The 27,474-nt window shown below is 38.4% G+C and overlaps 3 protein-coding genes across 12 annotated transcripts in view; 2 read left to right on the forward strand and 1 right to left on the reverse strand.

Annotated features, from left to right (window-relative positions):
* The first annotated feature begins 4,913 nt into the window (after positions 1-4,913).
* LOC143031287 (uncharacterized) lies at positions 4,914-12,845 on the forward strand. 6 transcript variants are annotated; one of them, XM_076194930.1, is made up of 4 exons: positions 5,194-5,339; positions 5,463-5,569; positions 6,308-6,458; positions 10,437-12,845. In XM_076194930.1, exon 4 carries the CDS (start codon positions 10,628-10,630, stop codon positions 11,636-11,638), a length of 1,011 nt encoding a protein of 336 aa, XP_076051045.1. In that variant the 5' UTR covers positions 5,194-5,339; positions 5,463-5,569; positions 6,308-6,458; positions 10,437-10,627; the 3' UTR covers positions 11,639-12,845. The 6 variants fall into 6 exon arrangements, with proteins under 6 accessions (XP_076051047.1, XP_076051048.1, XP_076051045.1 ...); XM_076194931.1 differs by having other exon boundaries at positions 5,463-5,550; XM_076194932.1 differs by lacking the exons at positions 5,194-5,339; positions 5,463-5,569 and adding an exon at positions 4,914-5,053.
* A 4,802-nt stretch (positions 12,846-17,647) lies between these two features.
* LOC143031288 (uncharacterized) lies at positions 17,648-27,329 on the forward strand. 5 transcript variants are annotated; one of them, XM_076194934.1, is made up of 6 exons: positions 17,648-17,754; positions 17,993-18,906; positions 19,038-19,186; positions 21,614-21,817; positions 22,746-22,885; positions 23,001-27,329. In XM_076194934.1, exons 4-6 carry the CDS (start codon positions 21,646-21,648, stop codon positions 23,775-23,777), a joined length of 1,089 nt encoding a protein of 362 aa, XP_076051049.1. In that variant the 5' UTR covers positions 17,648-17,754; positions 17,993-18,906; positions 19,038-19,186; positions 21,614-21,645; the 3' UTR covers positions 23,778-27,329. The 5 variants fall into 5 exon arrangements, with proteins under 5 accessions (XP_076051049.1, XP_076051050.1, XP_076051052.1 ...); XM_076194935.1 differs by having other exon boundaries at positions 17,993-18,606; XM_076194937.1 differs by having other exon boundaries at positions 17,993-19,186; positions 21,614-21,849.
* Positions 27,330-27,465: 136 nt separating this feature from the next.
* The window catches only part of LOC143031290 (invertebrate-type lysozyme-like), a 3,119-nt gene continuing 3,110 nt past the window's right edge, over positions 27,466-27,474 (reverse strand). The window contains exon 3 of the mRNA XM_076194939.1: positions 27,466-27,474. This exon is cut by the window's right edge and continues 622 nt beyond it. The gene's annotated coding sequence lies outside the window, so the exon portion shown is untranslated.

Consider the following 27,474-nt stretch of genomic DNA (forward strand, 5'->3'; position numbering starts at 1 on the left):
CCAACTCACAGACGGCAAGCGTACAAAAGGAGGCAAGAAGAAACGCTACAAAGACTCCCTGAAAACGAACCTCAACAAATGCAACATCGACTTCATTAACTGGGAGGAAACGGCTAAAAATAGACCACTCTAGAAAACCACCATCCATGAGGGAACAGCGACTTTCGAGTCAAAAAGGTCTACAGAGCTGGAGGAGAAGAGACGACGACGGAAGGAGCGCCAACAACAACCACGGCCGACTCTTCCTTCCGGCACAAGATGTCCACATTGCGACCGACCGATCTTTTCGAGCAAAAATCGGTCTCATTAGTCACCTACGGACTCAGCAGTAACTTTGCGCTAAGACTATCATCCTCAACCTTGAGGGATTGCCATCATATATATATATATGTATATATATATATATATATATATATATATATATATATTATATATATATATATATATATATATATATATATATATATATATATATATATACAGTATGGCGATTTATTCAAAATTAGACGTTTTGGGCTGTTGGGCCTTTTTCAGTCTACTGAGGAAGGCCCAAGAAGTTGAAACATCTGGTTCTGAATAAAACTTCATATTCTAGCCTTAACGTTTCATTTTGTCACCTCACCTCTATATTTGTCAGTCTTTACGTACACACACACACACACACACACACACACACTAATAAAACCTAAACTAGAGTATGCTGCAACAATAACATAAGAAAATTAGAAAGAATTTAAAGAACAGCGACATAAATGGCACCTACACTATCAAATTTGGCATACGAACAAAGATTGGAGAAATTACATTTATCAACACTGGAACAGAGAAGAGAAAGACGTGATTTGTTGACCATTTACAGAATTATGAAAGGGATGGAAATTCTTAATAGAGACGACTTATTGAAATGGGATAGAAGAGAAAAAAGAGGACACGAAAAGAAGCCTAAGAAGGACAGTTACAGAAGAGATTTGAAAAAGAATAGCTTCCCACATAGAGTGATTGGTGTCTGGAACAAACTAAACAGAGAAACAGTGAGTGTCAAAACAATACACGATTTTAAGAATAAGCTTGATGCGGAGAGATACGAAAACGGGTCACCACGAGCATAGCTCTCATCCCGTAAAAACAACTAGGTAAACACACACACACACACACACACACACACACACATCTCCCCGCCCACGAGAGTTGGAGTACCGACTCTCAGTGCAGCGATACTGAAATTAATTTAGCCCTGGGCGGGATTCGAACCCGGACCGCCTTAGTAACGGCTGGGAACTCTGACCACTGCGCCACTGAGTCGTGTGTATGTGTGTATGGTCGGACCATCAGCAGAACTAAGATAAGAACACATTGTAATAAAACCAACAATCCTGTACGGATGTGAGACATGGACTCTGACCAAACAAAAGAATAAGAGACTGGAAATCATTGAAAACAATATCCTGAGAAGAATCCTTGGCCCAGTATATGATGAAGAAGAAGGGAGATGGAGACGACGACATAATAGGGAAATTGGAAATCAGACCGGACATCGTCCATACAGGATGAAATACGGGGAAGAAGTGCAAGGTGGGCTGGACACTGCGTACGAATGGAGACAGACAGACTACCAAGGGAGGTGATGGAAGGAAGAGTATAGGGCAGACGACCATTAGGGAGACCCAGGTACATATGGATGGATATGTATACATATGTATATATATGGAAAAGGTGGGTGATGAAGACACGAATTAGAGTCCCATTTTATTTCTGAATAGTTTCGCCTAATAAGGCTTCTTCAGAGAAATAATGTGATAAAGAGGAACAAGGTAAACATGGATAGTAACGGGACACTGTGAGGAGCTTCAGAGAGCTAAATCAGGGTCACGTCTGCTAAGGTGGTGTTTTGTCCTTTCTGGTCATTGCTGGGGTTTCTTGTATCTACTCCGGTGGTGAATTGTCCTACTGGCTGTTCCTATAGCAGCGGTAGTTTTTCTCTATCTAATGTCACCCGTTCCCTGGTTTGTGTTCTTGTTTATAGCGATGTATAGTGCTTCTAGTACTTTTCCGTCTGAATAAATTTTCATCTACAGTAGTATTTCTGCTGCTTTCCATTTTGGTAAATGCCCCATTTCTTTGACATGATTAACTAATGCACTCATCTCGCGATGGTATCTGACATCTGCTCTATGTTCACGGAGTCTTTTCTACAATCCTCCATAATACGAATGCTCAAACCAATACATGGAATCCTGTACACAATACTTCCGTTGTTGCTATGATCTTCAGTCTTTCTCACCAAGTCGCCTATCCTCTTGCTACTAGAAAACGACTGTTCAATTTTTCTTTTTAATTAATTTTTCTGATTAATTGGGCTTTTGTTAGTAAAGACGCTAATAGTCCTTTTTGGGTAACCCAGTTTAGTTAATGTGCCAGTCACATATTGGATCTCCTCTTCGAGTTATTCTGGGCTGCATATTCTACGAGCTCGAAGAAAGACCCCTATTACTACACCCGATTTTGTTTTTCTATCATGTGTACTTAAGAAGTGAACAAAATCATCCTTATCTGTAGGCTTCCTGTGTACTTTAAATTTCACACTCTCATCCATTCTAATGATGACTGTGTCTTGAAATGGTAAAGATCCGTCTGTATTGGTACCTTTGTGCGTTGTTATCATATATTTTCCTAGTGTCTCCATATATAACGAAACTGCCACAGCACTTAATGGAGAACCCATAGGAAGACCTTCGTGTTTTCGAAATTCTCGTAAAATGAAACTGAGCCGAAACTGAAACATAATTCAATCAGTTTTAGATAGTCCCTTTTGCTCAATGGTTAGTCACTTTCATCGATATAATCAAATACTTCTTTCACTGCCTTGATGGCACCGGATATTGGAACGTGCGTAAATAAAGAAATAACGTCTACGCTTATCAAACGCTTATCTTTGAAACCCACTACTTTTAGTCTATCGATTAGGTCCGACGAAATTTTAAGATGAGTTCCACTTATCTTACCTAGAGAAGATGACAAAGGTCTGGCAAGATGTTTGGTCAGTCTGTGCGGGGCACTTCTTATTCATGATGTGATGGATCTGAAGGGAATTCTTGGTTTGTGGATCTTAGGTAAGCCTTGCATCTTGGGAATCTTCGGGTCTTTCTCAAATAGGTATATATATATCTATCTATCTATCTACATATATATATATATATATTTTTTTTCAACATTCTCCTCCCATTTTGATTGAATTTCTCAGTTTCTTCTGCCGCTTGACCTATTCGCTGTTTGTTGTATGTGGCAGTAACTCCTATAGGCTCTTCCATCTTGTTGATGTAATCAGTCTTGTCCAGTGTCACCATTCCGCCTCTTTTGTCTGCAGTAGTCATTATGATGTCATTGTTGCTCTGAAGTTAATGGAGGGCTCGCAAGTATCTTCTGAGAATGGTTAGGTCCTTATCCTTAGCCTTTATTGAGCAGCACAGTAGTACCCCTTGTTTAAATAAGTTTTCAAAATCGTTGTCTCTCCAATTGTAGTTCCTCCCGACGTAATCTATTAATGACTTGTGGTTGATATTGGGAGCAAACTTTAGTCCTAATCCAAGAGCTTCCTCCTGTGTCTGGCTCAAGACGTATGATGATAAGTTGGAGATAAGTTCCCGTCTGCCAATTTCTTCCCAAATATTATGATCACATAAGTGTTGAAGCTTCATTTTCAGTTTCTCTCTTTGTTGTTGTGTCCATTTTAAGTTTTCTGTCAAATATTCAAGCAGCTGGGGAACCAGTGTTTTACTTTTGATTTCTTCAGCTTCGTATTGAAGTGCAGTCCTGAAATCCATCAAGTATGCCCTCGCGGTGTTGGTGAAGAGATTTTGTGGGTGGTGTAGGTGCTTGGATGCCGACTTGGGTAGAACCTGTTCTTCTAAGCAGTCCAGAAGAAACCTATTTTTGTTGTATATGTCAGTTCAATTCCGACCAACTAATAAAGGACAAGAACTCAGCTAACCCTCTTTTCTTCTCATAGTAGCGTCGCCATAGGATAAGTGGGGGTCAATTATAGAGCAAGGAATCAAGTAAATGTATTGAAGGAAGAAGTGTCACAAGAAATCGATATTTGGGGATGAACACAAAGAGAAGACTATGAAAGGGATGATTGTGCTAAAGACACCATAGGGCAGCGCTCAGCAGGCCAGATAACTAAATGATGAGCGCGGGCTACATAACCATTTCAGTACAATACAATGAGTACACAATAAAGGCAACAAATATATTTTTATACCAATACACACAAAGACTACAAATATATCAATTTGCCATAAAATTTGAGAAAAATATGTACACTCCGGTTTAACTGAGCTCGCGGGCCATAGTTTGATGCCCCTTGCTATAGGGCAAAAACTAGAAAGCTAAGGGAGGCAGAAAGAGGGAGCCTAAATATGTATGAGATGACGTGTTTAAGATGTATGGTAGGGTTTACGGGGATGGATAGAATATGAAATGAGATGGTGAGGTAAAGAGACGAGGTGGAAAGATAGGTAGCAGATAGGGTTGGTCAAAGAATACTAAGATTGTTTGGATATAATTATAAACAATGATTGGAGAAAGACTGATAAAAAAGGGTACGGAAGGCAGAGGTTGATGGAATGAATTTAAGAGGAAGACCGAGAATGAAATAAATGAAAAGGGTGAAGTGGGCTTTAGGTAAAAGGGGAATGTCTGTTGAGCAATGAAGGGAGAGAACAAGAGATAGATGTGAGCGGAGAGTGGTTGCGAATAAATGATAAACTGAAGCAGCCCAAAGGTATTTAATTTTGTTTTGGAATTTATTGAGTGTATGAGGTCTCCTTGCAATAAGTCGGTGGTAGTAAACAAGCTTTGGTAGCCGGGTCCTCCTGTAGAGATGCCGTGTTTTCACGTACTGGTTCTGATCCGAGCATTAGGCTGGGAACAAGGATAACTCTCCACCTCCAACAAGCAAAGATAAAAAGGACAACAGATGGGTGTAGGATGGTTGCATGTCTTGCCTGGGTCATCCCCTTCCAAGGGAGAGAGGACTTTTCAGCATGTGCAGGTGCTTGTTTATCTGCCTAAAGTACTAATGGACAATTCACTGTATGCTAATCATTAAAAAAAAGCTTCCTGAGCGTTCTCGAACACACAGGAAACATCTAGGTCTTTCTAGAATACGTCCAAGCGTGGGTGCCTAATTCTCTATAATCTTGGACAACATGGTGAACTTGTGATTGATGACTATCACCCTCCCAAATAGCTCAGAGTATTCGTCATTCCATGGGTACACGAGACAACAACCCCATTGCTCAAATAGATTACTGGCGGCTTGCAAACCTGTGATGCTTGTAAGTCGTACTCGTAAATGGGAACTGAACTTGAGTATGCTGGATGTCAGTTACTTGTTCACCAGTAAGCCGTGGCTAATGCCTGCTACAGTAGTCTGTACTCATTAATGTCGTATTCCACAGGGCTGAGTCAACTATCATGATATTCTGTCTGCAATACGACTGAAACCCCAATTTCACTGTTGACGATATGGATGGGTGAAAACGGCAGGTGCAACGCAGTCGGTTTGGTAATTAGTAGTAAACAAATACACAGATTGTCGGCTTGCGGCCTGCAACTGTCTCCCATTTAATTGCTCGTGATAAAAACAAGGGGCCTGGCTGTACTTGAGGAGATATAAGCGGGCTCACTCTTTGAAAGGCAAGTCTTGGTAAAAGCATTGTCACCCGATTGTGACAAGAAGTATACAGAGGTTGGTGTTGTGACCCAGTTGTGGTGGAGATGTACAATATAAATATTCACCCTTCGAGAAAGCAGGTGTCTCCATATGGATAAAGATTGTCTAGATAATAGATTGAAAAAAAAAAAAACAGTTTTGAGATCAGAGAATTGCTAGCATTGGTTTGTACAATTTCAACCTCCCCTTGCAAATATATATATATATATATATATATATATATATATATATATATATATATATATATATATATATATATATATATATATATATATATATATATATATATATATATATATATATATATATATATATATATATATACATACATATTGTTCCTCATTTGTGCTCTCATTCCTGAAATTTTACTTTATATTACCCTGCAAGTAATTCACTTCATTTCATATGGATAGTGAATTAGGTAGGGAAAATGGATTTTTTTTTTTTTTTTTTTTTTTTTTTTTACATTTCCATATGCATGGAGATGAACATATTTTGTTTACTATATGGAATTTAGCTGTAATTCAAACAATTCTGCTGTTTGTTAACACCATGAACAACTGCTTTCAGAGTCAGCAACCCCACTCCCCATGCCAACCAACCCCGGTTAAAAATGTTAAGATATGGATGAAAGAACCCACTTCAGTTCCATTGATGTGAAAGGTAACACAGAGAAGTGGGAAGTAATAAGCTGAGAGATAAGTGACCATAATGAAATGAGGTGAGCAATGATGTTAATTTTATAGTTTGTAAAGTTAGTACTACTGTTATATGCAGTAATTTTTTGGGGGGTTGTTAATCACACTGGATTTTTTTATTTTGCTCTTTGGAGATATGTTTCCTCTTAGGAATTTCTTCCCAAAAGAAATTGGTAGCAGTAAATAATGATTATATTATCTAATTTTTAATTAAACAAGATACATCATGAACGGATGTCATCTTTGTCAACTTTTGTTGAACACCTATTTAACCTAACCTACATTAGGATATGCTTTAGTGTAGAGAAGTCTTTAACATGCATTCATTGACACTACCTATCTCTAGACCATGGAGTCAAGTAGGGTTTGCCAGATGGAAAGAACGATGGAAGAAATTAAAAGATAGTCATGTCTAAAAACAGTTATTGACAGCAAATTTTAGTTCTTGTGTAGCAAGGCGAAGGAAGAGGGGAATTGCATTGATCAGGTTTAAAAAAAATGGCCCACAAGGTACTCCAGATTCACTGTCGAGGCTTCAGTCAAGCAAGCCCGACCTCTCACCCATTTAAAGTTTGAGAATGGGCGTATTTTTTAACCAGTAAAATTGGGAAGGTGGTTGGAAATTCAATGGTAGAGGTAGGTAAAGATATAAGATTTTTAAGTGAGGGGAATTGTATGTAAATAAATAGTTGGAAAAGAATAGAATGTTAGTATTAGAGAAAGTATCCATATTTGTTTGTGCTTGTGGGCATGATATTGTTTGTATGGTGTGTGTGTTTATTTTTATTTACCTAATTATAGTATACAGGAAAGGAGCAACACTCATTGGGTCACCACACACACAAAAGAACGAAAAAATGTAGAAACTGAACAACTTCACACCAGGCTTAATGACCCCCTTATGGGTCAATAGTCTTAAAAAAAAAAAAAAAAAAAAAAAAAATCTGTGGGTCCTGTCTCCTACTCTCTAATGTATGTGTGAATTAGTATGATCTTTGATCATGTGTTTGACTCATGATTGACACTTATTACCCTCCTGGATGAGAGCTTGGAGCTCATATTTGGCCTAATCTATTGGTGTAACTGTGACTTTGCACACATACACACACACAACATGGACACACACACACACAATTCGGTTAGAGGTGCAATTGATAAAAAAGTGTGTTGTAGTATATGGACTAAAATTCTAAAAGACGTAGAAGATGGAGATCAAGAAATAGTAAAGGAAATAGAAGAGTATAGCATGGGACAATATTCAAAAGAAAGAAATTGACCTCTTAAAGATAGAATTAAGGTCACAAATGGTAGGCGAGAAGACATGTTGGCAAAATCAGGAAAGTTAGCAAAGAGTTAACGCTGTCACAATATATGGATATTAAAAAGGAATGAATGTTGAGGAAAGAGAAAGAGAAAAGACACTAAGAGGTGAAGCTAAAGAAAAAAAAATGTGAATGGAATGGAGATCAAAAGAAAGGAGTTTTATTGGAGAGTCTCAGACATGAGGCTGAGAAAATACAGTAAGACCTCTCATTAACAGACGTTAATTAGCTGTGTTTGCGATGTTTTGGAATGGTTTTTGGGTGGCATAGTGATTGCACGCACTAAACAGCACCAAAAACACAGCAAAAACACCACAAACTCAGCTAATTAACATCCGTTAATGAGAGGTTTCACAGGAAGAAAATTAAAAGGGGCTTTTACTAACATAGGCGGATTGAGCTCAGGATTAAGTGAACTAAATGGTTACCTGTCAGAAGAAAAACCAGACTTAATGGGAATTGTAGAGAGAAAATTAAGGGGTCCACTACCATCAAGTAGTGTTGGACATGGATTATGTAAACATTGGATTAAAAATAGGGATGAGAAACAGGGTGGAGGAGATATGTTTTTGGCCAAGAAAAAATTGAATGTGACCAATGTTACAGATGGGAGGAAGGACAGAGAGAAAGATCTCCCCAGTGAAAGAAATACAGTAACTGACAGAGAAAGAAATAAGGGACTAAATAAAAAACCTTGATATCAGAAAATCACATGGGCTGGATGGAATAGCAAATTGGATATAAGAATGTATAGATGAACTAATGGACAAAATACACATAATTGATTTGGAAGAGAATAATATGCTAAATCTAAAACAATTTGGATTTAGAAGTGGAAGATCATGTGCCACAAACTTGATATGCTTTTACTCAAGACTAATAGAAATAATGCAAGAAAGGGATGAATGGGCAGATTGTGCCTTCTTAGATTTACAAAAAGTTATTGGAAATTGGTGGAAGATTTCTTGATTGGGAGAAATATGAGGGTGGTACTTAGAGACAATAACTCAACCTGGGAAGAGATGATAAGTGGAGTCCTGCATGGTTCTGTATTGGCTCCAATAATGTTTGCCATATATATATAAATGACATGGACGAAGGTGTGGAATGTTATATGAACTTCTTTGCAGATGATGCAAAACTACTAAAGAGAGTAAATATGAAGGAAGATTGTGAATCACTACAAAATGACCTAGACAAAGTCTGGGAATGGAGTCAAAAGTGTGAAGTGAACTTCAATATCAAGAAATGTAGTATAATGGAATTTGGAAAAAGTAGAAATAGAATAGTGGGACAATATAAAATTGGTACAAAGGAAGTTAAAAAAGTTAACTCAGAAAGGGTCCTAGGAGTAATTATCAACAATGACATGGCACCAGACAAACATATCAACAAAATAGTCAAAGAAACCTTCAATTTACTAAGCTCAATGAAAGTGGCCTTTGACTACTTGGATGAAGAAATGGTAAAGAAAATTTTAATTACGTTGGTAAGACCAAGATTGGAGTATGCTGCAACACTATGGACACCCAGTACTAAAAATAATATAAAGAAATTAGAAAGAATTCAAAGAGCAACAACAAAGATGTCACCAACACTCTCCAAATAGACATATAAACAAAGATTGTCCAAACTCAAACTACTAACCCTGGAAGAAAGAAGAGAAAGAGATCTACTAACCATCTACAGAATTATGAAAGAGATGGAAGTCCTTGATAGAGATGATTTGTTAAAGTAGGATAAAAGAAAAACAAGAGGGCATGAAAAGAAACTTCAAAAGGATAGTTGTAGAAGAGATCTAAAAAAGAGTAGCTTCCCACACAGAGTAGTGGATATCTGGAACAAATTGAATGAAGAAACAGTGAGTGCAAAAAATATACAAGAATTTAAGATCAAACTGGATGCTGATCAAAGCTCTTCCTGTAAAATAAAATTAGGTAAATACTTGTCCAAAACTGGAATATGCATCAGTATGTTTGTTTGCAAAGAGGTGTGAGTTTATTTCACCACTGATGTGTGAGACACAGAACATGAATATAGCATATTTATGATAAATATAATGTTGTACAAATGCAAGAATTATGTACCGGGTACACAGATATTATAGCCTTGATATTTCCAAGCTAACCCTCCTTCCCTTGGCTCCTTACTCTGATAGTAGTAGATGAATTGTGGGGTAATACTTGGAGAAAAGGCGTGGCACATTATTTCTCAATCAACTTAGGTTAACCATGGTTGTTGAACGGATGGACAAATTTAGATTTAAGAAGGAAATAGGTAAGAATTGGTTTACTAACAGAGTAGTCGATGAATGGAATAAACTTAATAACCATGTAGTAAGTGCTGAAACTATCAGTTGTTTTAAAAAATGATTAGACAACTTTATGGATGGGGATGACAGGTGGTGATGGATACGGACCTGCCTAGTGTAGGCCTTATGGTCTCTTGCAGTCTCCTTTATTCTTATGTTCTTATGTTATGTTCTTATACAGATTTGATCTGACTGATTATGTACAAGAGTGGCTGGGAGGGCACAGAAAATAACATTGTTGTGTAAATCAGGAACTAACTACCTGTACAAGAAAGAGCAGTGTTTTTAGTTTTGTGCGTATAATTATAAATGTTTTATGAAAATATCAGTATTAAAGTGTGAGTATAATATGTCATTTATCTCCCAAGGTATAAGAAGACGGACAATAATGTTAACTTCATGCTGTGGGAATGTTAATTCCATGAAGATTACTAGAAGAAACCCAAAGCTGATTAAATGTAAGAATTCTGCCCCTTGCCCCAAAATTCCTTATGAAAGAGGAAAAAGCTGTAAGTTCTTACAAGTGCATTTTTGAGTATGTTGAATTTAAAAGAAACATATGATAAATCACATGAGTGTTAAGACATATAGATACACTTTATGTGGGTTTCCATTTTCTCAGTTTGGAAAATTGAAGAGGCACATGACAAATCGCACCAGTGATAAGCCTTACCAATGTATTTTGAGTGAGGTGTTGTATACATATCCCAACAATATGAAGAGTCACATGAGAACCCACATTGGTGATAAGCCTCATAAATGCACGTTGTGTGACTCTTCATTTTCTCAGTCTGGAGAATTGAATCGTCACATGAGAACTCACACAGGTGATAAGCCTTACAGGTGCACGTTATGTGATTCTTCATTTTCTCAGTCTGGAAATTTGAATCGTCACATCATAACTCACACAGGTGTTAAGCCCCACAAGTGCTCTTTATGTGGGTATTCATTTTCTCAGTCTGCAAATTTGAAGAGGCACATCAAAACTCACACCGATGATAAGCCTTACAAATGCACTGTGTGCGAGTCTTCATATACTTCCTTTTGCCAGATGACAATGCACATGAGAACTCATACAGGTAATAGGCCTTATAAATGTGCTCTGTGCGAGTCCTCATTTTATCAAATAGGGGATTTGAATCGTCACATGAGAACTCACACGGGTGATAGGCCTTATAAATGTAGCTTTTGCGAGTCTTCATTTTCTCAGTCTGGACACTTAAAGAAACATGTAAGGACTCACACAGGAGAGAAGCCGTATAAATGCACTCTTTGTGAGTCGTCGTTCTGTCAGTCCGGAAGTCTGAGCCGTCACATGAGAGCTCACATGGGCGAAAAGCCTTTCAAATGTACTTTGTGTCAATCCTCATTTACTCGAAGTGAAAATCTGAAGAAGCACATGAGAATTCACTCAAATGATAATTTGATTAGATATACTCGAGAAGAAGAGGACGGTGAGGTTTCCCACAGTGTAGTGAAAATAAATGAGAGTTCCAATGAATTGCTATTATTTCAGGTTAAGGAAGAGATTGAAGTGGAGGAGCATGATGTTGACAACGTGCCTAATTAGTATAGCACGATTTGGTTGTACATGATTGATACTATATTGTAGGCACAAGAACCAAATACAGTGAAGTGGATGTCTTTACAGTATCGTGTCATATAATGTATAATCTAAAAAAACAGATGTATAATTTTCCAGTTTAATTACGATTAATGTGTACTGTATAACAAACCATATACAACAAATAAATTTCATATTGTTAATCATTACTTTTGACCATTTGTGGAAAAGAAATCTATATCTGGTATTACTATTACACACAAGTCTATTTGCAGAAGTTTTAATTCTTTTGAGATACTGTAACTTGTTTTTTCTTTATCCTTTTGAAATTATCCAGAGAAAAGGAAATTGCCAAGATAGTGTGGTGAGAGAAAATGTTAGGAAATCTCATTATGTTGCCATGTGTAATGTTTAGCCATTAAAAGGCTGCCACATGTTAAACGCCCAACAATACACTGAATAACATTATCTAATATGTGGTCAATGCACACTTTCAGGTTTGGTTTTATTTACAAAGAGGATGTCACTCGTCAAAGTCATATATATGTGTATATATATATATACACACACACACACACACACACACACACAGTACAAAAAAGAATATAAAGAAATTAAAAAGAATCCAAAGAGCAATGACAAAGATGGCCCCAACACTTTCAAAATTGACATATAAACAAAGATTGTCTAAACTGGAACTACCAAACCTGGAACAAAGAAAAGAAAGAGATCCATTGGCCATTTACAGAACTATGAAAGGCATGAAAGTCCTTGATGTAGAAGACTTATTAAAATGGGATAAAAGAAAAACAAGAGGACATGAAAAGAAACTCAAAAAAGGATAGTTATAGAAGAGATCTGAAAAAAATAGTTATCCACATAGAGTGGTGGGTGTCAAAAACAAATTGGATGATACAATAGTGTGTGCAAACACCATACAAGAATTTAAGAACAATCTAGATGCTGAGAGATACAAAAACGGTTCACTACAAGCTTAACTCCCCTTCCCATATAATGCAACTAGGTAGATACACACATACACACCCATATACACATATTGATATGATACCAGATCTATTAATAGATTTATTTATAGAATATAATTACTGGTTTTGGGGCATGTTTAAAGGATTTTATATGTGTTGGTGAAATATTAATTGTATTTGCTAATGGTTTTTAAGTATTGCATTATTAATCAAATAAAGCTGTATGTTCTTGAATGGATGTTTGAATACCCCATAACCTGAAATGCGAAACGTATCTTGTTTTACATATGCGCTTTGGATTTTTGGATTCTTTAATTTTGTAACTTTGAATTCTCCATAAGATGGGATTATCAATATTGCTGGGAATTGCTGAATAAATGTGAATCATTTCTTGCCATGTCCTCCTGATATTGCTTTCTCTTATACTAATGGAGCTTCTTTGTTGTGCATGTCCACATTTTCATAGACCCTAAATGTAGCAATCACTTTATCTCTCTTCCAGTGTGGGGAATTCCAACTTGTCTAGCCTTTTCTCATGCAGTCTGTCAGCTAGGCTAGAGATAATTTGAGTTGCTGTCTTTTTTTGGGACAGTACCAATACTGGACCCAAGATATTTCTCTGTAAATTTCAGCTGTATTTCTTCAATCTTTTTGCACAAGTAGAGCTGATGGCCTACATCTGTTTCCCTCAACTACTTTCTAGTCAAATTTTAAGCAACAATTATTATTACCACTTCTTAATATCAATTTTTTTTTTTGTAACTTCTACATAAGAATAAAGAAAGAATACTGACATTGTATGAAGCTGTTGCATGTATGGTAAACATGCTGCCACTTCTTTTGCAATTATGAAAAATATTTTGTCAGTTGGTGTATTTAATTGTGGATCCAATACAACACATAGATTATACTGTCATTTTGCACATGATTTTACAGTACATGGAATTAAATCATCATACCTACTAATGTTTCCATAAGAATAATAAGAACATAAGAATGGAGGAGACTACTAGAGACCATATGACCTACACTAGGCAGTTCCATGTCCCTTACCACACATCATCCATATCCATAAAGTTATTTAATTGATGACAGTTTTGGTTGGGGACACAAAATGAGTTGTGGTCAATCCAAGACTGGCTGATGTATCTATCAGGTTAGCTGTTGCTTAGGAATGGTGATCTAAGCAGTAGACCACCTAAGGCAGATTCCTCTTGAGGTGACTACTGTATTTCGAGTCTCGTCTCCAGGCAATCAGCTTGCTAGAGAGCAAGGAGGGGGGGGGGTGCAGAAGTGGCGAGCAAGACTCATGTATGATGCTCCAAGGCGTTCTGAATCTTCGCCTTTGGTTTATCCTTTATATACACGGGAGTTCATGACCCGTACTCCTAATTGGCGTGAGGTTACGTGTGCTGCGTGGGGAAGTCGGAGCAAAAACGTTCTGACGCTGGTGATTCACGAAGGCAGAGGTTATGCGTTCCTCAATGAATCTAGTGTTCCCGTGTCACGTGGCTGGCCGAGGTGCAGGCTAGCCATGGCTGGCTGACGCTGGCATTGCACGTGTGTTCCCTCAAAGAGGCTTTGTCCCATCCGTGGGCCTCAAGGAAGCTCTGGGTCGCGTCGCAGGTGAGTAGACGCCAGAATGTCCCGTGGAACCGCTTGTGGGACACCGAGAAGAGGTGAGGACGGGAGTTAGGACAAGAGGTGAGGACTAATACTAACACGCCCCCACGGAAATCGAGGCTGGAAGTGAAATCGTGTGGAGTCTCGGCAAGAAATCGTCAAGGGAATGAGCGCCACCGAAAGAGATTGATTGTTGACCATGGACAGACCATTAATAAATTCGCTCGTTTAGATGCATACCCTCTTCCAAGAATAGACGACCTTGTCACGGAACTGTCTCATTATAAGTACTGTACTATAGTTCACTGGACCTGAAAAGTGCTTATCACCAGATACCTATACGGGAAGAGGACAAGCCATATTCTGCTTTTGAAGCAAATGACAAGCTATATCAGTTCCGCAGAGTGTCATTCGGGGTTACGAACGGCGTTGCTTGCTTCCAAAGAACTATTGACAACATCATCAAGCAACACGATCTGCATGGAACTAATGCTTATGTGGACAATATTGTCGTGGCACCGAAGACCCAACTGGAGCATGACAAGAACTTGGCGGAATTTGAAGAAGCTGCCTGGTCTCACAATCTTGCCTTCAACGAGACTAAGTCTGTCATTTCTACAAAACCAATAGATTTCCTTGGTTACACAATAACCCACGGCTCTCTCAAACCGGATTCAAAACGTTTACGTCCATTGAAGGAATTACCGATCCCCAAAGACCGTACTTCCTTACGCCGTGTTATTGGTACCTTTTCCTATTATTCACAGTGGGTTTCCTGATTCTCTGACAAGATCAGACCTCTTGTTGCCACTGACACTTTTCCTTTGAGTCCAGAGGCCCGGAAAGTCATCGATGATCTCAAAGAGGAGATTGGGGAGTCTGTGTTGCACTCGAATGATGAAACTATTCCTTTGATAGTTAAGACTGGTGCCTCCGATACAGCCATACCTGATACACTGGATCAGGCTGGCCGTCCCGTTGCTTTTTTCCCTCGCACCCTCAAACCTACTCAATGCAAACACTACAGTAGAAAAGGAGGCATGTGCAATTGTGGAATCTGTAAAGAGGTGGTCGCATTACTTGACTGGACGACGTTTTACCATAGTAACGGACCAACAGGCTGTCAGCTTTATGTTCCATACGAATCAATTTGCAAAAATCAAGAATGATAGAATTCATCGATGGAGGATCGAGTTGGGGTGCTACAACTATGACATCATGTACCGTCCTGGTAAATACAACATTCCTGCAGACACTCTCTCACGTGCTCACTGTGGAGCTACTGTCAATAACGAGAAACTATCTGAGCTCCACGCTCGACTTTACCATCCTGGTGCAACAAGACTTGCTCATTTTGTCAGAGTGAGAAATCTTCCTTATTTCGTGGAAGATGTGGGGAGGGTGTGCTGTAATGTTCTAGCCTTTCCAGTGGATAAATCGAAATCACGAGACCTTTTGAAAAAGTCTAATAACTCAAAATGATTACACTGGCAGACCTTCCTTGTCTGCTTTCCACCATAAGACTGACAGACCCTCTCTCTGTCGGTGGGATATATCTGCAAAATTCTGCATCAGCATAATGAATGGTTTACAAGTTTTAATATTACATTTATTGTAGTGATACAAGTTCTGGATACTATTTCATTTTACAATGGTTAGAATGTTTAGTTATTTCTGCTTACTTATATATTATGGTTATTAATCTAGATTACATAATATATTGTGTATGGGTAAAAGGTGTTCTTAGGAATCAGTAGTACTTCACGGTTTGGTTACGTGAAGGAAGAGGTTGGTGGTGGTGTGTGTATGTATGTTCGTATGTATGTTGCTGTGTAGTTTTCCATTGTGTTGTAATATGTGAGATTACGGTTATAGTGTTCTGAATGCCCTCAGCGTGCCCGATTGAAACCTCGGTTCTACAAACCACACCAAACTCCCCTTATCAATGCCACGCAGCCTTTTGAACGTCTTACTTTGGACTTCAAGGGGCCTCTACCTTCTAACTCCAGACACCGCTATATGCTCACGATGGTGGGTGAGTATTCTTGTTTTCCGTTTGCATTTTCCTGCCAGAACATGACTACTGGTACTATAACCCATTATCTAAATCAGATTTTTGCAATGTTTGGTATGCCTTCCTACCTGCCAAGGATCTACGTGAATTCTTGCATAATCTAGGCATCGCCACTAGTCGAGCGACACCTTATAATCCTCGAGAGAATGGGCGCAGTGTGAGAGGTATATTGCTATAATCTGGAAGCGCATAATCCTTGCTCTGGCATCCAAGAATCTTCAAGAATGTCATTGGGAAATAGCGCTACCTGACGCTCGTCATTCAGTTGGATCTCTGCTCGGAGCTTCGGGTGATTTCGGTCCAAGGTGATTTCGGCCCAGGGTTTTTCTGGGCCGAAATCGCCGGTGATATATTATTCTTTTGATAATATATTTTCTTCAAATAATAAATGAATAACAATAGCAGTCCTTCAAATGTTGCTATCATTATTCATTTATCATTGAAAGAGAATATATTATTAAAATAATTAAAAAAGTATATACTTTTATATAATTTCAAGTAAATATTTTTTGCATATATTGTGTGAAAATGAAATGAAATTAATGAAACAAATTATCTAAATTGAAATTATACAACTTTCATGTGTGGGCTAAGGTAAATGGTGTTATTGTTGCACAAAAAGTTGCCTAATTTTGATAACATATTATATCAAGGAGTCTAGGGTTGGGTTGTTCAAAAAACTAATTCTGACGTTAGTTTATCTTGATGTTAAATGTCATGGTAACGCTCTGTGTTACCATGATGTTTAATGTCAAGATAGATTTAACACCAAGATAGTGCAAAAATTTGTTTTGAACAACCCAGCCCAGAAGTTCAACAATATTAGTGAGCATGCAGGAGGGGAGCGCATCGAATGTAGGATGTTTCGGCCACAGACGTGTCGGCCACTGACGTTTCGGCCAGAACTCTCCAGGGTAGGACGTTTCGGCCAGTCCTCCAAATGTTGCTATTATTATTTACTTATTATTGAAACAAAATATGTTATCAAAAGAATTTAAAAAACTTATATATCCTTTCAAGTGACAATATTTTTTGCACATACTGTGTGAAAACGAAACGAAATTTATGAAACAAATTATCTAAATTGAAATTATACAGGGCATCAAGCCTTCAAGCTTAAAAGGTTATTTTCGCTGGGCCGAAATCACCGGCGATTTCGGCCCAGAAAAACCCTGGGCCGAAATCACTTGATCCCTCTGTTCTGCACAGCCACTAATGCCACGCCACATGAGAGACTTTTCGTACCAGCGTCGACCTCTCTGTGGCCATTTGTTGCCAACTTTGTTATCTGTTCCTGGACCTGTCTTACTACAACGCCACGTTCGCATTAGTAAATACGAACCCTTCGTTGATGGTTCAGTTGTTGGAGGCAGACCCACAATACGCTCATGTAAGATTTGCTGGTGGACGCGAATCAACCATATCAATGGGTTCGACTGGTAACGTATCATTGTGTTATCCTCAGCAATTGTAATTGTTATTTCGAACTATGTGTTCTTTTTATTATCTGCGCTTCATGTATATTGATTCAATGCCAAATAAAACCATTATTATTATTATCATTGTATGAGAGGCAAGATAATCTTAACGTCGATCCTTCTACAAAAACTGGTTTGGTGGAGATTCTTCCAGTGCCTATTGCCGATTCATCTGAGTTGAATTCTTTCGATGCTGCAGGTGATCAAAGTATATTCATCAAGGAAGGAGATATGAAAACCGATCCTCTTCCGGCCCGGGGTATCTGATGCTTCAACTTATCTCCAACATAAAAATGACTTCCATTCCTGCGCATACTGGCCCGGAACAACTGCACCGATCTGCGTGTGAACGCTACAAGCCTCTTCGCTATATAGAACAGTTTCTTCAAGGAAAGGGAGAATGGGGTGATGTAAGCTTCATGTAACTTTATACGTATGGTTGCATGATGGGTTACACTGTTGATGTTTTGTTAGTTGAATAAAGCCTAGAGAAAAGGATGGTCTCATATTTATGAATACAACACCCATTAATGTTGTATATCAGAGGGCTGAATAAACTGTCATGACAGTCTTTCTGCTGTACCCACAATTTCACTGTTGGCGATCGTCGAAAACGGCAGGTTCAATACAGTCGGTTTGGCATAAACTAGTAGTAAACAGATATACAGATTGTTTGCTGGCGACCCGCAACTGTCTCCCATTTTAATTGTTCATATTAAAAACAAGTGACCTGGCTGTAATTGAGAACTAAGCGGGCTCACTTTTTTGAAAGTTAAGTCTTGGTAAAAGCATTGTGACAAGAAGTATACAGAGGTTAGTCTTGTGGCCCAGTTGTGGTGATTTACAATTTAAATATTCACCCTTTGAGAAATCAGGTTTCTCCATATGGATACATATTGTCTGGATTGGAGAAAAAAAAAATCAGCCCAAAATTTAGTTTTGACACCAGAGAATTGGTTTGTACAATTGTAACCTCCCCTTGCCAAAAAAATATTTGTGCTCTTATTCCTAAAAATTTACTTTAAGTTTATATTACTCTGCAAGTAACTCACTTCATATGGATAATGACAATGAAATTGTGGGTCATATGAGCAATATCCCCCTAGAATACAGGTAAGGAAAATGGGGGAAACTTTTACATTTCCATATGCATGGAGATAGAACATTGTTTATTTACCATATAGAGTTTTGCTTTAATTCCAACAATTCTGCTGTTTGTTAACACCATGAACAACTGTTTTTAGAGCCAGCAACCCTCCCCTCATGCCAACCAACCCTGGTTGAAAATGTTAAGGTATAGATTCAAGAACCCACTTCAGTTCCATTGATGCATAAGGTAACACAGAGAAGTGCGAAGTAATAAGCTGAGAGATAAGTGAGCATATGAAATGAGGTGAGCAATGATGTTAGTTTTATAGTTTGTAAAGTTAATACTATAGTTATATGCAGCAGTTTTTTGGGGGAGGGTGTTGTTAATCATACTTTGCCATCTTTTATGTTGCTCTTTGGAGATGTGTTTCCTTGGATTTTTTTTTTCCCCAAATGAAATCAGTATCAATGTATAATAATTATATTATTTAATGTTTAAATAAGATACATCATGAATGGATGTCATCTTTGTCAACTTTTGTTGGAAACCTATGTAACCTAACCTACATGAGTGTAGAAAAGTCTTTAATGTGCATTCATTCACCCTCCCTATCTCCAGATCATGGAGTCAACTAGGGTTTGCCAGATGGAAAGAACGATGGAAGAAATGAAAAGATAGTATGTCAAAAAACAGTTATTGACAGCAAATTTTAGTTCTTGTGTGGCAAGGAGAAGGAAGAGGGGAATTGCATTGATCAAGTTAACCAGTAAAATGGGAAGGTGGTTGGAAATTCAATGGTAGAGAAAGGTAAAGATATAGAAAATTTTGAATGAGGGAAATTGTAAGTAAATATGTAGTTGGAAAAGAATAGAATGTTAATATAAGAGAAGGTATCCATATTTGTTTGTGCTTGTGGGCATGATATTGTTTATATGATGTATGTGTGTGTTTGTATTTACCTAGATACTCTGTGTGTCCTGTCTCATACTTTCCAATGTGTGTGTGTGTGTGTGAATTAGCATGGTCTTTGATCACTTGTTGGACTCATGATTGACAGTTGTCATCTTCCCAGATAAGAGCTCAGAGCTCATATATGACCCAATCTATTGGTAATGCTGATTGTACTTTCCTTGACTTACAAAAAGCCCTCGACAAAGTACCACACAAAAAATTATTTAAAAAAACAAAACAAAAAAAAGGAAAATATAGGAGGGATACAAGGTAAATTACTAAACTGGATGGAGGATTTCTTGCATGGCAGAAAAATGAGAGTAGTACTCAGAGAAAAGAGTTCAGCTTGGGAGGAGGTAATTAGTGGAGTTCCAAAGGGATCGGTATTGGCTCCAATTATATTCACTATTTATGTGAATGACATGGATGATGATGTGGATTGTTACATGAGCTTCTTTATAGATGATGATAAACTGCTGAGGAAAGTGAATACTAAAACGGATTGTGAATCACTACAGAGAGACACAATGTTTGGAAATGGAGCCAGAAGTGGGAAGTAGACTTCAACAAAAAGAAATGTAGCATAATTGAGTTTGACAAAAGTGAAAAAGAATATCAGGACAATATAAAATTGGAACAGAGGAAATAAAGAAAGTGGGATCTGAAAAAGACCTAGGAGTAATTATCTCAAATGATGTGCCCCCTAATAAACAAATAAAGTTGTTATAGAATCTTACAACTTGCTAAGATCAATAAAGGTGGCTTTTACCTATTTTGATGAAGAAATGGTTAAAAAAAACACTAGTCACACTAATAAGGCCTAGACTGGAGTATGCTGCGACATTATGATGGGTCACTTAGTGCCAAAAAAGAATATAAAGAAAATTGAATTAATCCAGAGAGTAGCCATGAAAATTACCTCAATACTTTCAAACCTGTCATATAAGGAGAGACTGGCTAAATTGAAATGACCAACTTTGGAACAAAGAAGAGAGACCATTTACAGAATTATGAAAGGCACAGAAGTCCTTGATAGAGAGGACTTATCAAATTGGGATAAAAGAAATACAAGGGGACATGATAAGAAACTCAAAAAGGATAGTTATAGAAGAGACCTGGAAAAAGCTGTTTTCTACATAGAGTTGTGGGTATCTGGAACAAATTTGATAAAACAATAGTGTACAAATACCATAGACAAATTAAGAGCAAACTAGACACTGTGAAATACAAAAACGAGACACCACGAGCATAGCTCCCCTTCCCATAAGATACAACTAAGTGAAAAATACTAGGTAAATATGGAACACACACACACATGGCTCCTTGTCCAAAAGAGTTGGAGTGCCAGCTCACAGTACAGCGATGTTGAGAAATTTTCAGCCCTGGGTAAGACTTATATTGAAATTGCTGGATGTATTTACCTAATTGTACCAAATTTACTTAACTGTAGTGTATAGGAAAGGAGCATTGGTCATTGGGTCCTGTCTCTTCTCCAATTAATCATACTTAGCCTTAAATTCATATACAGTTCCAACTTAATCTATATCCTTGATTTTAGCCTTCCCACCAAAAGTTCAAGGCACAGTTTGTCCACCCATACTGAAAAATGCTCCCTCATATACTTCTTTTTGGCCCCATTTATAACTTTTCTCAGCCTCAACCATGCCAAAAGAAGTGAAGAAACATACCAGGAAGGTATTAACATTGAAACAGAAGTTGATCCCCCAGTGTCATGGAATGAGGGTTTGGCAACATTTGACACTGCAATCAAATTTACAGAATGCCAGCAGTATCTCACAGCCCAGGATGTTATGTATCTCAACAGGCTCAAGAATCAGATTATGGATGCTCAAAGAAAGTCATCAAGGCAGTCAGACATCTGCATCATGTTCTCAGGGGCTGGAAAGAGGGCCTCTACCTCTAACCGGCCCCAGCCCTCTAATGTCTGGCAATCCCCCGCCCTCAACCTCTGGTGTGGCAATGGTACTACTAATGCATATTCCAGTTTTCAACATGTATGTATGTTTGTTTGCAAAGAGGTGTGAGTTGATTTCACCACTGATGTGTAAGACACAGAACATGAATACAGCATAGTTATGATACATATAATGTGGATAGGAGGTGAAGGGAACACGGGCTGAGGGAAATACTTTTATTCCTGACTAGTTTCGCCTGAGTGGCTTCTTCAGAGGAACATAGTTTGAAGTCAAGTTGGTCAATATATATGGCAAAAAAAGGAACGTGGCAAAGAGTCAGGTTGGTCCCCCACTCGACCTCATCTGTCGGTGTGGCGGGCTGTCACAGCGGGTGGACAGGCGGATAATTGGTCCACCTGCTGTGACAGCCCGCCACACCGACAGATGAGGTTGAGTGGGGGGACCAACCTGACTCTTTGCCACGTTCCTTCTTTTGCCACATATATTGACCAACTTGACTTCAAACTATGTTCCTCTGAAGAAGCCACTCAGGCGAAACTAGTCAGGAATAAAAGTTTTTCCCTCAGCCCATGTTCCCTTCACCTCCTACCCACATTCGTCACAATGTATACACAAGATAAATATAATGTCGTGCAGATATTGTCTTGATATTTCCAAGCTGACCCTCCTTCCCTTGGTGCCTTACTCTGAAACTAGTAGATGAATTGTGGGGTAGTACTTTTAGAAAAGCTGTAGCACATTATTTAACAATCAACTTAGGTTAACCATGATTGTTGAAAGGATACAATTTAGATCTGACTGATTATGTACAAGAGTGGCTGGAAGGGCACAGAAAATAACATTGTTGTGTAAATCAGGAACTACCCATACAAGAAAGGAGCAGTATTTTTAGTTTAATGTGCATAATTATATATGTATTATGAAAATATCAGTTTTAATGTGTAAGCATAATATATGTTATTTATCTCCACAAGGTATAAGAAGACGGACAATAATGTTAACTTCATGCAGTGGGAATTTTAATTCCATGAAGATTACTACAAGAAATCCAAAGCTGCTTAAATGTAAGAATTCTGTTCCTCACCCCAGAATTCCTTGTGAAAGAGGAAAAACAGTGTGAGTTCTTATAAGTGCATTTTATAGTATGTTGACTTTAAAAGAAACTTATGATAAATCACTTCAGTGTTAAGACATATAAGTACACTTCATGCGGGTTTCTACTTTCTCAGTTTGGAAATTTGAAGAGGCACATGACAAATCACACCAGTGATAAACCTTACCAATGTATTTTGAGTGAGGTGTCGAATGCATATCCCAACAATATGAGCCGTCACGTGAGAACTCACACAGGTGATAAGCCTTACAGGTGCACATTATGTGATTCTTCATTTTCTGTATCAGGAAGTTTGAATCGTCATATGATAACTCACACAGGTGTTAAGCCCCACAAGTGCTCCTTATGTGAGTGTTCATTTTCTCAGTCTGCACATTTGAAGAGGCACATCAAAACTCACATAAATGATAAGCCGTACAAATGTATTGTATGCGAGTCTTCCTATGCTTCCTTATCCCAGATGACAATGCATATGAGAACTCATACAGGTAATAGGCCGTATAAATGTGCTCTGTGCGAGTCCTCATTTGATCAAAAAGGGGGTTTGACTCGTCACATGAGAACACACACAGGTGATAAGCCTTATAAATGCACTCTTTGTGAGATTTCTTTTTGTGTGCCTGGAAGTTTGAGCCGTCATATGAGAGCTCACAAGGGTGAAAAGCCTTTCAAATGTACTTTATGTGGATCTTCATATACTCGTGGTGAATATCTGAAGAGGCACATGAGAAAACACTCGGTTGATAATTTGATTAGATATACTCGAGAAGAGAAGAGTGAGGTTTCCCGCAGTGTAGTGACAATAAATGATAGTTCAAATGAAATGTTATTATATGATGTTAAGGAAGAGATTGAAGTGGAGGAGCATGATGTTGACAATGTGCCTAATTAGTATAGCATGATTTGGTTGTACATGATTGATACTATATTGTAGGCACAAGAACCAAATACAGTGAAGTGGATGTCTTTACAGTATTATGTCAAATGAACGTACAATCTAACAAACAGATGTATGATTTTCCAGTTTGGTTCAAATTAATGTGTACTGTATTACAAACTATACACAACGTATGAATTGCATAGTGTTAATCAGTACTTTTGACCATTTGTGGAAAAGGTTAGCTCTATATCTGGTATTGCTATTACATATGTCTATTTGCAGAATTTTTCATTCATTTGGGATACTTTTACTTGTGTTTTTCTTTACACTTCTGAAATGAACTAGAGAAGGAAATTGCAAAGATAGTGTGGTGCAGGAAAATGTTAGGAAAATTCATTATGTTACCATATGTAATGTTTAGCCATTAAAAGGTTACCACTTGATAAATGCACAACACTACGCTGAATAACATAATCTGGAGTGTGGTCCATACACATTTTAAGGTTTGGTTATATTCACAAAGAGGATATGTCACTTGTCAAAGTCATATATATATATATATATATATATATATATATATATATATACACATACATACATATACCAAGGCTTTTTCCTCCTTACCAGGGAGGTAGCCAAAAAGGAAAAGGCATAAAAATCATTCCCACCCATTCCATCCCTGAAAACACCACACCCCTCCACCCTCCCTCCCATCTTAGCACCTCCTAGATGACGGGTCATCCCTGCACCCTGTCCCCTGCCCTGGGTCAGAAGCAGTGTCGCAAGACACAGCACATCCACAGCAAGGCCGCTTCATTAAATCGGCGACCCCCCCCCTCTCCGTCCCCCCATATAAAGGAGAGGACGGGGAGAAATCCCTTCGGGCTGCGTCAAAATTTTGCTCACACACACTACCTCACCCTCCATGCATCACAACATCTTCCATATACAACCATTCTCCATTCACCCCTGTCTTCTGTCCTCTCCCATCCTTCCTCAACAGACATTCCCCTCTTCCTCAAAGCTCCCTTCACCCCATCCATCCATCTCATCCTAGGACGTCCCCTCATGTTCACTCCCTCCACATCTGCCTTCCATACCTCCTTTACTAGTCTTTCTTCACTCATTCTTTCCATGTGTCCAAACCATCCTAATACTCTTTCATCAACCCTATCTCCCAGCTCCCTTTCCACCCCTGTTCTCCTCCTCATTTCTCACTCTATCTAGCCTAATAACCCCCATCATACTTCTCAGACACTTCATCTCAAACACATTCAAGCTCCCTCTCTCTTCCTCTCTTATGTTCCATGTTTCTGCTCCATACAGTGGTGTTGGCACAATCACTCCTTCATACAGTCTCCTCTGAGCATCCATTCCCAAATTTCTATTCCTCATTACACTTTTTAATCCACCAAGGCATTTACTCACTTCTCTCAATCTACATTCTACCTCCACCTTCACTCCACCTTTTCCTGCCACATTTGCACCCAAATATCTAAAACTATCCACTTCCTCCAGTTGCTCTCCCTTAATGCTCACTTCCAGATTACTGCCACTTTCACCCCTTGTACATCTCATCACCTTACTTTTACCCACATTTATCTTCAGCTTTCTTCTATCACACACTCTCCCAAACTCTGTCACCAACTTCCTCAATCCCTCCTGTGTGTGTGTGTGTGTGTGTGTGTGTGTGTGTGTATAATATACACACACACACCACACAAGTGTAGCATAATGGAGTTTGGAAAAAGCAGAAACAGAATATCAGGACAATATAAAATTGGAACCAAGGAGGTAAAGAAGGAGAGATAAAGAAAATATTTAGGTGTGATTATCTCAAACGACTTGTCCTATGACAAACAGATCAACAAAATTGTCGTAGAATCCTACATCTTGCTAAGATCAGTAAAAGTAGCATTTGCATATTTGGACGAAGAAATGATAGAAAAAATAGTGGTCACACTGATAAGGCCTAGACTAGAATATGCAGCGACATCGTGGTCACCCAATACTAAAAGAATATACAGAAAATAGAAAAAATCCAGAGAGCAGCAACAAAAATGCCACCTGCACTTGCAAACTTGTCATATGAGAAGAGATTGGCTAAACTGGAGCTACTGACTTTGTCGCAAAGAAGAGAGAGAGGTGACCTACTGACCATCTACAGAATGAAAGGCACAGAAATACTCAATAGAGAGGACTTATTAAACTGGGACAGGAGAAGCACAAGAGGACATGGAAAGAAAATAAAAAAACATAGCTACAGAAGAGATCTGAAGAAAAACAGTTTTCCACATAGAGTGGTGGACACAGAACAAACTGGACAATGAAATAGTGTGTGCAAAAACCAGTCATGAGTTTAAGAGCAAACCACTGCGAGATACAAAAGCTGGACACCACGAGCATAGCTCCCTTTCCCGCAAAATACATACATATACCAAGGCTTTTTCCCCCTTACAAGGGAGTTAGCCAAAAAGGAAAAGGCATAAAATCATTCTCACCCATTCCATCCCTGAATACACTCCACACCCCTCCACCCTCCCTCTCATCTTAGCACCTCCTGGATGACGGGTCATCCCTGCACCTTGTCCACTGCCCTGGGTCAGAAGCAGTGTCGCAAGACACAGCACATCCACAGCAAGGCCGCTTCATTAAATCGGCGACCCCCCCTCTCCGTCCCCCCCATGCATAAAAAGAGAAGACGGGGTGAAATCCCTTCGGGCTGCGTCAAATTTTGCTCACACTTACTACTCACCCCCCATCCCCGCAAAATACAACTAGGTAAATGCACATATACATATGTTGATATAATACCAGATCTATTAACAGATTTATTTATAGAATATAATTACCAGTTTTGGTGCATGGTCAAAGGATTTTATATGTGTTGCTGAAATGTTAATTGTATTTGCTAATGGTTTTTAAGTACAGTAGTGCATTATTAATCAAATAAAGCTGTATGGTCTTGAATGGATGTTTGAATACCCCATAACTTGAGATATGAAATGTATCTTGTTTTACTTTTCCACTTTGAATTTTTGGATTTCCTCCTTTTGTGACTTTTGAATTCTCAATAAGATGGGATTACCAGTGTTACTGGAAATTCCTGAATAAATGTGCTTGAATCATTTCTTGCCATGTCCTCTTTAATATTCTTTTGTCTCATAAACCATGTCTACATTTTCATAGCCTTAAAGGTAGCAATCACTTTATTCTTCTTCCAGTATGGGCAATTCCAACCTGTCTAGTCTCTTTTCACACAGCCTGTCAACTAGGCTAGGGATAATTTGAGTTGTCTTCTTTCAGGACAGTACCACTACTGTAGGGAGGTGAGCGGGAGTGGAGTATTTGGGGATGAAATGGGTGGGAGTGGATTTATGCCTTTGACTTTGGCTACCTCCCTTGTAAGGGGGAAAAAGCCCTTGGTATATGTATGTACCACTACTGGGCCCCAAGATATTTCTCTGTAAATTTCAACTGTATTTTTTCAATTGTTTTGCTCAAGTAGAGCTGATAGTCAACATATGTTCCCTTCTTTCAACTACTTACTAGTTAGATTTTAAGCAACAATTATTATTCCCTCTTATCTTTTTTTCTTTCTTTTTTTTACTTTGTATATAAGAATAAAGAAAGAACACTGACATTGTATGAAGATGTTGCATATATAAACATGCTGCCACTTTTGGAATAATAAAAGATATTTTGTCAG

Source organism: Oratosquilla oratoria, chromosome 12 (genome assembly GCF_046742065.1).
Source record: "Oratosquilla oratoria isolate Oo_2021 chromosome 12, ASM4674206v1, whole genome shotgun sequence".
In the NCBI taxonomy this organism is placed as follows: Eukaryota; Metazoa; Arthropoda; class Malacostraca; order Stomatopoda; family Squillidae; genus Oratosquilla; species Oratosquilla oratoria.